The 13760-nt window shown below is 38.0% G+C and overlaps 1 protein-coding gene across 12 annotated transcripts in view; it reads left to right on the forward strand.

Moving 5' to 3' along the window:
* The window catches only part of PPP6R3 (protein phosphatase 6 regulatory subunit 3), a 59649-nt gene that overhangs the window by 15699 nt on the left and 30190 nt on the right, over nt 1-13760 (forward strand). For 3 of the 12 annotated variants that reach the window (XM_040560438.1, XM_040560444.1, XM_040560448.1), the window contains exons 2-9: nt 460-624; nt 1032-1141; nt 2316-2415; nt 9770-10002; nt 11464-11650; nt 12377-12514; nt 12857-12922; nt 13382-13494. In XM_040560438.1, coding sequence (XP_040416372.1) covers nt 2410-2415; nt 9770-10002; nt 11464-11650; nt 12377-12514; nt 12857-12922; nt 13382-13494 — 743 coding nt within the window. In that variant the 5' untranslated portion in view covers nt 460-624; nt 1032-1141; nt 2316-2409. Of the gene's footprint in view, nt 1-459; nt 625-1031; nt 1142-2315; nt 2416-5151; nt 5237-5505; nt 5692-9769; nt 10003-11463; nt 11651-12376; nt 12515-12856; nt 12923-13381; nt 13495-13760 lie in introns of those variants that run through there. The other 9 variants (XM_040560439.1, XM_040560446.1, XM_040560447.1 and 6 more) reach the window with 7 other exon arrangements.

Genomic DNA, 13760 nt, shown 5'->3' on the forward strand with positions numbered 1-13760 from the left:
AATGTAACTGGCATTCTTAATGCTTGTATGTTTATTTCTCTACCACTTTGTGGATAAATCAGATCTTAATATATTTATCTATACCTGAAGACATGACTTCATATGAAATTGCTAATAGTTTTTTTCAAGTCTGGATTCATGTTAGATTCCATAGTCAAGTGCAAATTATAAAGGCAGCTTTACTTCAGTGACACAAAACATCTCCCTTTGCCCCTCAGAAGTGAAGGGGGATATTTAAACTTGCTAATAACAATTTTCTTTCAGATGACAAAGCTGTTTTTGAACTTACTTTCAGAGTACGGTGCACTGGACTGACACTTTTCACAGCAAACTGTTTCCTCCTTCAGTTCACGTGTCTTATTTCCTGCAAAGCAGCGCTTTTGTTCATGCAGTTGTTGAACTATTGAACAGAAAGTGTTAACAACATTAAATTATAAAATGTCTTTTTTGTCGTTGTAGGAAGAAATCTGCTTCATCTAATTCAATCCTAATTCAGTCCTGCTAATCTGCTAATACTGTAGATTGAAAGATTTTTGCTGTTGCCAGGATATCCTGTAATGGGCAAGGAGCCTGAGAGAGTACAAATTCTGTTTTTTTAACTCTTTAAAAGCTTTTGTTTAACAGGTAAGAAACGTTGCTATTAAACTTCATCTATAGCAGTATATTTAGCTTTTGCATCTATAAAGCCTTAGCTTAAATTTTAAGTGGTTCCTGAATGCTCTAACTTTTTTCATATCTATGATGTTCACTAAAGGCATTCGTTTACCTGATTTCTGTAGGTTCACATTTGCCACCTTCCAAGCTGCTCTTCTTTTCTGCAGTTTAGATTTCGTGGCCATTCCTTCCCTTTTCTTGCAGCTTTTTTCTGACTGCTTTCTAGCATACTGTTTTTAAATTTGCCTTTTAATCCATCCTGCTGTTACAGTACCTTCTTTCTCACTGCCCCTTTTCCCCCCTCTTCCATTTGGTCTTAGAATGAGAATCAAGAGTCATCTAGACACACTGTTGTGGTTATTCTATTTGTTTTACAGGGAACATGTTTTAAAGTGTTTTGATTTTGTGCCAGGAAGTGTATCAGCTGCCCAGCCTCCAATTCTTTGAAGAGTTTCAAAGCAAATGTGTTCATGAACTGACATATTAGGTATGAATGACATTTAGCACTATAGGCTCTTGTGTCAGAGTATTATACTGTCTTCTGCAACTGAATTCTTGGTATCAAACTACATTGTTCTGAGTATTATTTAGTTTTCTTGTTATAGTATTGCTGAACCCGTTCTTCTCAGTACGTAACTTCATTTCTATTCTGAAGATAATCAGAAGAGTTCAAAATACCAAGAATTGACTGAATTCCTTGACTGATGACTATTTTAAATGTGTAAATGTTTGGCTGTTGAATAGTTTTCTAGTAACTCCACTTAATCTTTTCTATGTGGGAAGGGGAGATCAGTGTCTAATTTGTAATTGTTGTAGGTGATTAAGATTTATATTGATTAACACTTGTTAACCAGTGTCTTGAGATCTTGTAGGAATTTGACAAGGATACAGTTGTTGCTTGGTATAAAATTGCTCTTGTAACTTCATTATGAGCTGCAGATTTCAGCTGGGCTGTTATGACCTCATGAATTTTGAGGAATTGGTGACTTTGAGTCAAAGTGAACTACTTTGGGAGTTGTTTGTATACTTCAAGTCATAGAAACTGACTACTGGGACATTAAGCCATAATAGGTGTCTGTGTATATATGCACATGACAGATATAATACATATTACGTAAAAATTCATATATTTGCACTTCTGGTCTTAGACAAAAGTGCAGCTACTATAATAAATAAGGGAGACGGGAATGACAAACAAGGGTTTGTCTGTCCCAATTCTTAGCTCCCCTGCAGCCCATAGCAGGACTCTTCTTCCCCTGCGAAGTGGAGTTACTTATTTAAGAAGAAGGGAGTGGAAGTCCTTAATTGTTAGATAATTTTCCTCCTCATTAGGAGGTGGAGGCAGCTGTTTAAGAGAATGTTATGAAAATTACTGTCTTGGTACTGTTTCCTAATGTGTTTCTCTTCTGGTCAAGAGAAGACTAGATCACATTTCACACCAGTATGTAGTTACCTTCTGAAAGTATAGTTGTTAGCTGAGAAATATATATGCTCTAAGTGGGTGTGATGTCTGGACCTAATCATATCCATAGCATGATGTTAAATTGTAGAGTAGTCAATGAACTTGCTGAATTGTTTCTGTTGTATTCCCAAACATAATTTGGTTACACAGGAATTCTTGATAGTATTTGGAAGAAGCAGTCTTTTGTTTTGGTATGTAGGTGAAACTCTACCTGCCGAAGGTCCAAAACACTGAAATCTCACTAGGTTATTTACAAGGAATGCTACCCCACAGTTCCTGGATCTTACAGCTTAATGATGGTAAGGTCTTACTAAGATGTTTCCCCTTACACTGTGTTTTGTTTCATGATCCAGTACCTACATTCCTTAAAACTCTACTGTACTACTTTTATTTTTGATTGTTAGGTGTAATGTAGTTGAATATAGGATTTGGAACAGTAACTTGTATCTTTCTAGCTAACAATCTAATTCATTTTGAGTGTTTAATTGAAAATTTATGTAAAAATTGCCTATTGGGTAAGCCTGGTGTCTGTTGCATTATACAAAATAATTTGAATAATGCGAGTAAGGAATAGTCAGGGAGAGGTTTTTACACTTAAACATTTATCTTCTGCCCAATTCAAACAGTATGTTTCATCAGTCCCTGTATTTGTGCCCTGAACTCCTAATGCAGAAGAAGCAATGTGTGTGCCTGTGCATGAGAAGTTTTCTTGCATTTATCAAGTGGAAAAAGCGTAGAATTCAGTTACGGAATAACTGTATATTAGTATAAATTACTATTATTTTATGGAAAATAACAGTTTTGGTCCAAGCTAGATTACAGGTGTCGTATGTTCATAGTGTTGTGTTGTTTAAATTGCCCTTGATTCCAGACTAAATGCATATGTGCTAAGTTTTCCTATATAATAGGTCTGGAGATGTTTTATGCTATGAGGAATTGGCCTTCTGCAAAGAAAGGTCAGGCAGTTGTAGGCAACAGGTTTACAATGGGTAATACTCTGGCTGAGTGAAACTGGCAGTTTAAAACGGAGCTGCTGGAGTTATTCTCTGTCAATTTTGGTCACTGATATTTCTGCCTAGCTCTAAATTTTTTCAGGCACGTACTTATATTTAGCTTTGTTTTGAACAGGTAGTACACCTCCAGTGTCAAAATAAGGACTTTATAAATGCTAGTGTGGTATCTAATTAATGGCCCTGGCTTGGGGGAAAATAAGCTGGAAACTAAGTGTACCTAACCAATTGATATAGAGTTGAGCTGGCAGAAAGACATGCTTAGCATTTTAAAGAAACCACTTAATAAGTCTTAAATGTCTTAGAAATGGTGCTAAATTCTTAGTTTTATCATTAAAAGATTTTCGTGTTCCTCACTACTTCCCCAAGCATACTTGCATGTTTCCTGTTTAGAAGGCAGTAAATTGTTTGCATTGAAAAATCTATATAAAATCACTAAGAAATGTAAGACTTCGAGTGTTTTTGGGTGGCACCAAGGACTACTGTTGTAGCTGCTCTTCTTATATCCAGTGATCAAGTTGTCTTTTGCTAGTTGCTACCCAAGAGCTCTAAAAGCCTGTTTGGCCGAAATAGACTGTATAATTTAGGATATATTCAATCATCGAAAAGTTTGTTGGTGCAAAAGTAACTGGTATGTTCATCTGTGCACTTGTACCTTTATATTTTCTTCATATGGGGTTCATAGAGAAAAATGAGCTACATGCTGAATTTGGTGTCTGATAGTTCAATTTTTATTACTTCTTATGTAGCATTTCTTAGACTTAATACATTACAGAAACTTCAGTTTAACATCTGATATACTCCTAAGTTTTTCTTGCTTGTGTAATGAAATTGGGTATTTTTGTAAAAAAATGTGTGAAGTTCCTGGTGGAATTTTTGTGTATGTGTTTCTAATATATCCAGCAGTCAAGTAAAACACAGTAAAACAGTACTTTTACCTAAAGCTTTACCTTCTTAGTTCTATTTCTGTGCTGGTTTAGATGACCATCTCTGCTTTGTAGCTACCGGCCCTCAGCTGTTAGGTAGAAGCTACCAAGGTGGAATTAACTGCTGGTAAAGTATGTTTCTTGTATTTGTCTTACCTAGGTAAGATGCTTAAGTCTTGAACTGAAATAAGCAACTCTCTTGGTTTTATTTACTGATGGGACTTTAAAGTAATAAGCGTGTTTTGTCTGAAGATTTGAGACAGGAGATGGTCTCCAAAATTATCCTTGTAGGCTCATTTGACTAGAATTTACATGTTCATCCTATAGATTGAAAACAGGAATGTCTGTGTTCAGGAAAAGTGTTTAACTGCTACATCCACTGGAAGCTGTGGAAAGAGTTGTTCATTTAATTGTAACCAGCTTTTTTTCTATGGAGATGTCAACTAAGCATTTGGCCCTTAGAGACAACCACGGACCAGTTACTGTTAAACAAAATACATACAGTGTGGTTTTCTTCATCTGTAGGAGAAAGAAGACTTTTGTTTTCCCCCCTGGGGTGAAATCACTTCTAAGCTTTATTTCTTCCACTTAGCAAGCAGTTAAAATAAGAATTTCAGTTACCTGTATCTCGAACAGTGACAGGTTTTCTTCATTTTACCAAACTGCTTTCTTTCCTTACACTTTTAAGTCAGGTGTTAACTATATGGAATATTACTTCAGTATTCATTTAGAGAAGAATCTGTTAGAATATTAACTAAGGAAGGAAAATGTGTTTTTTTTTTCCTGACTGATACATATTCATTAGGAACTTTGATTGTCATAACTTGTATCAAGTCAATGTAAACTGTCATGGGAAATGTTTCTGTGCATTGGAAGTCTGTTAGTCTTGCTTGGTGGGAGCTTTCAAAGATTATGGAAAGCTAACTAAATGTTATTTGAGAGCCAAATATATGTAACAATTTTACCATACAATTTTTCTTTGCAAGTCAGATAGCTTTTAGCATTATCCTGCATTACTTCTCTTCATGTAGTATCTAATCTTGATCGTGGTTCGTATTTGACAGTCTGTTGCATCTTGTGTTAAATCTTGTGTTTTGAGATTTTGAGGCTCCTATTGGAGCTGGAGTTGAACATTGGGAGTAACGCGACCCAGTTAACCTGTGGAGCTGACCATAAGTTAGCAGGTAGTGAAATTTTGGGAGGAACATAGCAGGGAAGTTGCCCACTCCTGATTTGTGGATATAAGCTTTAACTCTCTGCCTCTGTTAACGGGGTTGAAACTTGAAAAAGTATGAAAATAATTCAGAACTTCAGAACTGGTAGGTTTTGGGAGAGAGGGGGGAGAAGTAGTCTATGGGAAGAACAACTTTTTTAAACTTTGATTCAGAACTGTGGTAGGTTGATTCTAGATTATCATCGGTGATAACGCCTACGAAAATTCTCTTCTCTTCAGGGTTCCTGGACTTCCTCTTTGGCACATTTTATGGTGTTTATTTTTCCTTATTCCAAAGGACCTGGGCTCCTGTTGAAAAGTGACGGAGTAAACTCTGGCCGGCACCTGACATGTTGAGGGAGCACCCCCTAAAAGAGCTTGCCTGGGAGACAGTTTGCGAAATTACGCAGTAACATGTTTGCAGTAGTATGCCTCTTTTTTTCTTGTTGTTGCTATTTTCCATTGTTAAATTTCTCTTGAAACAAGTAATTGAGAAATAGATTGAAGCTACTGAAGTGAGCTTTAGTCAATGCAGGGGGATTTACATCTGGAATTATTTTTTTGGAAATCTGGAATTTGCAAGTAACCACTCTGTGCTACTTGTACTAAATGGGACATGGGGGAGGTATTTGTACTTACTAGAGCAGTAAGGGGGGAAAAAAACACAAATATTCTGTGACTCTTAATAATGCACTAGTTTTACTTGCTCACAGTGAGTCTGTGTGTAGCCCAAATAACCATAAGCCAATGTTCTTGATAACATTGTGTAATTTGATTTAAGATAGTGTGAAATTGAGTGTTTTCAAATCTGCTTGTAAGTTCACTAATAATTCTAGTAGAAAAGATTCTTTGTTTTTTAACCACTTAATCCTTGCATGGGCTCTCAGATGATTGTAAGTACTGATGCTGCAGTTGAAGTTATCTGTACCTTTTCTGGAATGATTTCTGATTGATTCCTATATCTTTAAACAGAAAGCTATGTAATCGGGGGGCAATTATGTATCCTTACAGCTTCTGACGAAAAATCTGACAAAAAAAACCTTCTGACAAAAGCAAAGTAAGGTGGTACTAAGTGAACAGCATGCAATAATTAAGGCAACAAGGAGAACCCTAAAAGCAATTACAACTTCTCTGTAGTGAGTATACCAGGCTTACTCTAATTTTTAAGCCAAATACTGAAAGTCTTCTAATGAAGAGAATTGTAAGAGTTTTGCTGGATCCTTGGATTTGTCTCTTATCTTGGCTATTGAAGTGCTAAATTTGATGCTTCCCTATCCTACGTAGCTGTGGTAGGCATGCTGAATCCGCTTGAACTTAACTAAATGCTTAATGCTGTCCTAGTAGAACAGTTCAGTTAGAAGGGACCTTCCAAGGTCATCTAGTCCAACCGCCTGAGCACTTCAGGGCTAGTCAAAAAGTCGAAACGTAATAATGAAGGTATTGAGGGCATTATCCAAATGTCTTGAACAGGCAAGGGGCTTCAACCACTCTAGGAAGCCTGTTCCAGTATTTCACCACCCTCATGATAAAAGAAGTTTTTTCTAATGTTCAGGCTGAACCTCCCCCAGTGCAGCTTTGTGCCATTCCATCGTGTTCACTGGTTATTAGGGAGAAGAGGTTGCCTCTTAGGCTTCTTTTCTCCAAACTAGACAACTCAAGTGTCCTCAACCTCTCCTCATAGGACATGCCTTCCAGCCCTATTACTAGCTTAGCTGCTCTCCTCTGGATACTTGCAGGGACCTTTTTATCCTTTTTATATTATGGAGCCCAGAACTGCACACAATCTTCAAGGTGGGGTTGCACCAATGCTAAATGTAGCGGGAGAATCACCTCTTGACTGGCTGTTTATGCTGGGTTTAATGCATTCTAAAATGCTGTTTGCCCTTGGCTGCCAGGGCATGCTGCTGGCTTACGTTGAGCCTGTTGCTGACCAGCACCCCCAGATCCCTTCCTGCTGAGCTGCCCTCCAGACACTTGTCTCCCAGTCTCTACCCATGTCCGGCATTACTCTGTCCCTGGTGCAGCACCTGGCAATTTCTTTTGCTGAATTACTTGCCATTACTAATTGCCCAGTGCTCCCTTTGAAAGGCCTCTCTTCCTAAAACCTGCCAGTTTAGTACCATCAGCAACCTTGCTGTGGTTATATTGCAGTCCTGTATCTAGGTTATTGACAAAAATGTCAGGACTGGCCCTAGAATTGAGCCCTGGGTCAGGGCTGGTCACTGCTAGTGACTGGCTGCCAGCCAGCTATGGTTCCATTCACTACAACCCTTTGAGCTCTGTTGTCAAGCCATTTCAACACCCAGCATACCATGAACCTGTTTATCTTGAAGTTGGACAATTTGTCCAGAAAGAGGCTGTGAGGGACATTATCAAAGGCCTTATTAAAATTAAGAAAGATTACATCTGCTGCCTTCCCTCCCTCCACCAAGAGGGTGACCTTATCACAGAAGGAAACCAAATTACTGAGGCAGTACCTCCCCTTCACGAACCCATGTTGATTATGCCTGATGATAGCTTTGTTTTTTAAATGCCTTTTCATCAGCACCCAGGGTAATCTTCTCCCTAGCTTTTCCAGGGACTGAGATTACACTAATAGGTCAGTAGTTTCCTGGGTCTTCTCTCATGCACCTTTTTTAGATGGGAATAGCATTGGCTAGCTACCAGTCAGCGGGGACCTCCCCAGCCTCCTAAGACTTCTGGTAAATTGTTGAGAGGGGTCCAGCTATGACATCTACCAACTGCCTCAGCACTTGGGTGAATCCCATCAGGCCCCACGGACTTACTAATGTTGAGCTGATACACTGGTCCTTCACAATTTTGGTGGCCACAGATGGAAAGTTGCTTACTTCTCCCCTAGTCATGGTCTTCTAACTCTGAGGGCTTGGCAGCCCAAGATTAGAGAATCATTTAGGTTGGAAAAGACCTCTAAGCGTATCTGGTCCAGCCTTTAACCTAGCACTGCCAAGTCTAGCATTCAACCATGTCACTGAGCTCTACATCTACACGTTTTCTGAAGACCTCCAGGGATGTTGACTCAATTACTTCCCTAGGCAGCCTGTTCCAATGCTTTACAATCCTTTCAGTGAAGAATTTTTTCCTAATATCCGATGATCTGTCATTGCCATGAAAAACTGAGGCAAAATATGTTTTTTCTTCATAGTTACTTGTTAGGGAACTGTCTGCCTCTTAGTTTGAGTAAGGATTAAATGTTTCTGGTTTAGATACTGTAGTTTGTCATAAGAGTTGATATGACAAAGGCACGGTTTGATTGTTGTCTATAAACTCTCACCTTCTGCATATAAAACGGCAGTTTGCAGAAGTGTTCTTGCTCAAATTCACCTGTGTTCTCTGTTGGTAACCAAATGTCCACCCAGCTGATGATGTTACTAATTTTCAGCAGTAAATAACACTAACTAAATCCTTCACACTTGGAAGATGGTTACTAAAGGAGCAAAAAATGGTTGTTTTCTCTCTGAGTACTGCTTAAAACTATGCTGTTTACAGCTGTAGGGAAAACTCTTTCTTACTGATATCTGGTATCTCTTTCAATCCACTTTCTCAAATTCTGCATTCATACAAGACCAGCTGATGCTTTATCAGAGGTTAAGTGTTGCCATGTAAAAGCCTTGTTTTAAAGGGGAGAATGGAGCAAATGCTTGTAGTGACCTTAACGAGAGTGAAGGGAAAGCAGGAGTTTATTGGATTTGAGACTGAAATATTCTTTTCTGATAGCATACTTGTCTCAGGAGCAGCTGCTTGCAAGGTGTCTTAAAGAAACAAAACTAATATGGAGGTGCTAAAAGTGTTTTTATAAAGAAAAGTTCAATTGCTCATGCTGATGTTGATCTTCTGCGATGTTTCTTTACTTGGGGACACTGGCCTTTCAAGCATCTGCAAAAGAAATTTTATTGTCCCTTGTTTTCCAATTTTCCAAGTTTGTGGAGGGAGGTATGGTAAAATAGTAAGTCCTGCTCTGAAATTAGCTCCAACACTTGGCACGTGCTGCCTGCACATTAAATGATTATAATTTCTACACCTTTAGAGCTGTTCTCTTCAGCGACAGAGGTGGTACACTAGTGTGCTTATACTTTGCACATTTTATCTTCTGCCAGATCTAGTAATTGCTGAACAGGTTGTTCTGAATCTGAGAACTGGGGTGCAGATCAGAAGCAGAGTAGCAAAAACATATTTATTAGAAGTTAACATTTTTTTCTTTAATGCAGATTAGTGTTCTTTTCATGTAAGTAAAAACCCTGGAGCTGGCTAATTTTAAGTGTTAATATATACCAAGTAAATATATATCAGTCATCTTTAATCAAGTCTGATTTTGAAGCTTTGTGATGATCTTTCAGTATCTACTGTTGTGTTGTTCAAGTTCTAGAAAACTTCTGTGTGTGCAGGTCCCTTTGGGGTTAGAAGCTATGAAGTACTACTATGAAGTATTTATACTGCTTAAATACATGTGTAAGCTTAATACTTTGTGTATTTTCTTCTTATCCAGACCAGCATGTTTTGGAAATTTGATCTCCATTCGTCATCCCACATCGATACACTTCTAGAGAGAGAAGATGTAACACTGAAGGAATTGATGGATGAAGAGGACGTCCTGCAAGAGTGCAAGGCTCAGAATCGCAAACTTATAGAGTTTCTGTTGAAGTCAGAATGTTTGGAAGACTTAGTTTCATTTATTATCGAAGAACCGCCCCAAGACATGGATGAAAAAATTCGATACAAGTAAGAACTTTTTTTGGGGTGGGTGGGGACTTAGGAAGGTAGAAAGAGGGGTGATTTACTCCAGTGTTAATTTGATAATGTTTTGAATTCCTGCATACTGCTCCTTAGTATAGTACTGTTAACTTTTGAGTAAGCTTGTTTTGAAGGGGCTTTATAGAACTCTTTAAATCATTCTAATGCTTGCATATTTTTTGAGTGGAAACCTCTTATCCAGAAATGCCTCCAAAACCAGTTGCTGCCTGAAGAAAATGTACAGAAATCAGAACTTGTGTGAAGAGTCTTTTTGTTATGTTTTCATGTGATCAGAAATAGTGGAGTGAAAACCCCTATCTGGGTACTGTAGTTAGGTGCTTAGCCTTGTTTTATTGACAATTAGTAAGCTGTTTTGAAGATGCATTTTATAGCACTGTAGCACACCTTGTAAGAATATACTTAACACCTGTTTGCTGGTGTTTTCCTTTGCGGAGCTAGAAGTGTAAAAATTGGGTACGGACATGATTCTTGCTACATTGCTGAGAAGGTTCAAACTCACAGTTAATCTAAGAGTTTGTATACAAGCACTTCTACCACTTTTGGCCTCTTTTACAGATGTCTGTGCAGCAAGCTGCTTTTTCTTATGATAGTATGTAAAAAGAAAAATAAAATAGAGTACCCTCTTAGCTGCTGCACTTCTCTGTTCTTGATAAACCAAACCTTCACTGAGTGTTTTTAGCTGAGTTTAAAATAGTGTCTTTCACTTAAAAGCCTTAAATTGCTGGTGCTGTTGTAATTATCTCTAGCGTGAGTGGGTGATAGTACTGCTTCATGACACAGGGCCAGAAGTACAATTCAGAACACTGAGTAATTAAGAGGCCATCAAAACCAGTAAGATCCTGTATTTGGCAATACTAACTACTTTTGCAGGCTTTGTTGGTCTTTGGCTAGCTTAGTGAGTCTCTACACAATTGCAACAGGTATAGAAGTATTAATCCTGAAGAGATTGATTTTGACTTTTTTTAATGTAAGCCCCATTATTGGAAAGTGGCAAACACTGGGGATGGAGCAGTATCAATCTGGTAATATCAACCTGCTTAATTTCTTGGTAGCTAATTTCTTCCTCTTCAAAAAAAAAAAATAGTTTTCTGAAATGAGAGGTCAATATTTGAACAGCTGGCTTTAACAGTGGACCTTAAAATAAAAGCCTGCCCTTTCTTTTCCCTACTTCCCCAGTGCTGTCCTATTTCAACTGAAGAATGTAGTAGTCCATTTCCGAAATGAAAGAATGCAGCTTGTAGCCTGAATGTGTAGTTGTTACCTTGCAGTAGTTTGCCTTTTTTTTATTAGTGCAGAGCTATTCTTCTTGAAAAATTGGTCAGAAACCGTACCAGGTTTTGATTTAAAAGTTGAAAGTGTACCTTCTTTGAAGTACGAGTGATGAATGGAGATAAACATGTGTACACTTTTTTTCTTCCTTTTCCCCAGATATCCAAACATATCCTGTGAGCTGCTTACTTCAGATGTCTCACAGATCAATGATAGGCTGGGAGAAGAAGAATCATTACTTATGAAACTGTACAGCTTCCTCTTAAATGAATCTCCTCTAAACCCTTTACTTGCCAGTTTCTTCAGCAAGGTGCTAAGTATTCTTATAAGCAGAAAACCAGAACAGGTAAATATTTAAAAGCTCTCCAGTTTAACAGTTTCAGATTTGCCTGAGCTATTTGTCCAACAGTAACTGCCTGCATGCCAATGTTTACCTTTTGCCTTAGCTTAGCTCAGTATTTGCATGGTGGTGTCTTCATCAAATTACTGTTAGAGGTGAAGATAAGTGAATTGAATCAGTGGGAGTGGGTCTGATCTTTTGAGGAAGACTGTCATTAAAAAAAAGGTGAGAGACATTTGGAATCCTCATCCAGAAATGCAGTGCTCCTCTGTGTTTGTGTGACCCTGCAAACAGCTGGTATGGCTGGCTCTGGTACCTGAGCAAATCATTTGTGACTCTGTTCTGTGTTTTTAATTTAGCAAGCTCTGTATTTCCTTGAAAGTATATTATGTTAAGGCTTTACTATGTCTGCTTCAATCCCTGAACCAGGAGTTGTAGGAATTCATACAAAAAAGGGAAAAATTACTGTAGATTTTTAAGTAGTTTATGGTCAGCAACCTGGACTGGCGAGAAGGCCCAAGACATACTCCATGTAGACAGATCTGTATTGTGCCACTTTAGCTGCTATGTACTGCTATGTACTGTTTTACCTTGCCTTGCACTGCTAAGTGGCAGAAGTATTTACGAAGTTCTCATTTGTTTTTCTTATTTTAGTAACTGAAAGAAACTGAAATGTACATGGTGTAGTTTACCATGTAAACTATTGTGAGCTTCTTTCTTGTTAATTTCTAGATTGTGGATTTTTTAAAGAAGAAACATGATTTTGTAGACCTCGTTATTAAGCACATAGGGACCTCTGCTATCATGGACTTATTGCTCAGGCTACTGACTTGCATAGAACCTCCACAGCCCAGGCAAGAAGTGTTAAATGTGAGTAAAACTTCTCAGATACCTTTGTTTGACTTGTGAACTGTCAAAAAGATGCTTTGTAAAATATTTAGACAATTTGTACCATTGTTCACGTCTGCCACCCCAGTAGGTGTTTTGGGAAGGGTTGTCTTCTCGACAGTAAATATTTTTTTTTTTTTACGGTTCCTCAGAAATGCTAATTTTGCTTTTATCCTTTTTTCCTGATGTATTGTTAGGCCTTGTTTAGAAATATCAACAGTATGATTAATGGCAGTTTTCAAACTCCTTCTTGTAAAGCCGTTAATTCATTTAATTCATTCATTTGGTTAACATTCCTGCTAATGTCTACAAACACTTTTACAGTGGCTAAATGAGGAGAGAATTATCCAGCGGCTTGTGGAAATTGTACATCCATCTCAAGATGAAGATGTAAGTATTGGTCTGCTCTTTTGGATACATCTGTGCAGCAGGTTGCTGTAAAATAGTGTTAGAACTCTCAGTCTTACTGTTTTCTGCTTGCTTCTTTTTAATAACCTGATTTTGTTATTTAAGACTATGGTAGTTTGGGGTTGTGGAGAGCTGATTTCTTCCCTCCCGCCCCCCCCGGATCTGCACAGTTTATCAGGTAGTCAAAGTCTACCTTAGTGCAGACTAAGTATTGTTTGAAGATTCAACTCTAATGCTTTGCCTTTTTAATAGTGAAAATCAATTGCCTCATGACTTCAGGGTTTTTTTGTCTTGTTAAGGTTTAGATATGTCACAAAGCTATTGTCTAAAATGTTTTCTGTTAGGAGAGACTCTAGTCCAAGCTTTTTTAATGCAGCTTTTTAGTGAAGAATTCTAGTCCAGCATGTTGTTGATCTATAATGCTTCATTTTTCTGTTCCAGAGACATTCAAATGCATCACAGTCACTCTGTGAAATTATTCGTCTAAGCAGAGACCAGATGTTACAAATACAAAACAGTTCAGAACCAGATCCACTGCTTGCGAGTCTAGAGAAGTAAGTTAGTTTGAATTTCTGACCTTTTTTCAGTTCATCAGAGCACTATTATTTAACTTTTGACCTTTAAAACCCTTTAGAATTGCAAGCTTCCTTCTCCTGATGACCTCTCTTGGTTACCTGTTATCTGTGCAATTTAAAATAGCTCAGCAAGTAAGTGGAGCCCACCTGGATGACTTCCTTGTTGGCTTCACTTAAGATTTCCGCATTCTAGTATCTTGGTTCTGCCTGAGGAATGTTAAAAATATTTCTTGCACTGTCAAAGT

The sequence above is a fragment of the Cygnus olor genome, chromosome 5, assembly GCF_009769625.2.
Source record: "Cygnus olor isolate bCygOlo1 chromosome 5, bCygOlo1.pri.v2, whole genome shotgun sequence".
Taxonomy (NCBI): Eukaryota; Metazoa; Chordata; class Aves; order Anseriformes; family Anatidae; genus Cygnus; species Cygnus olor.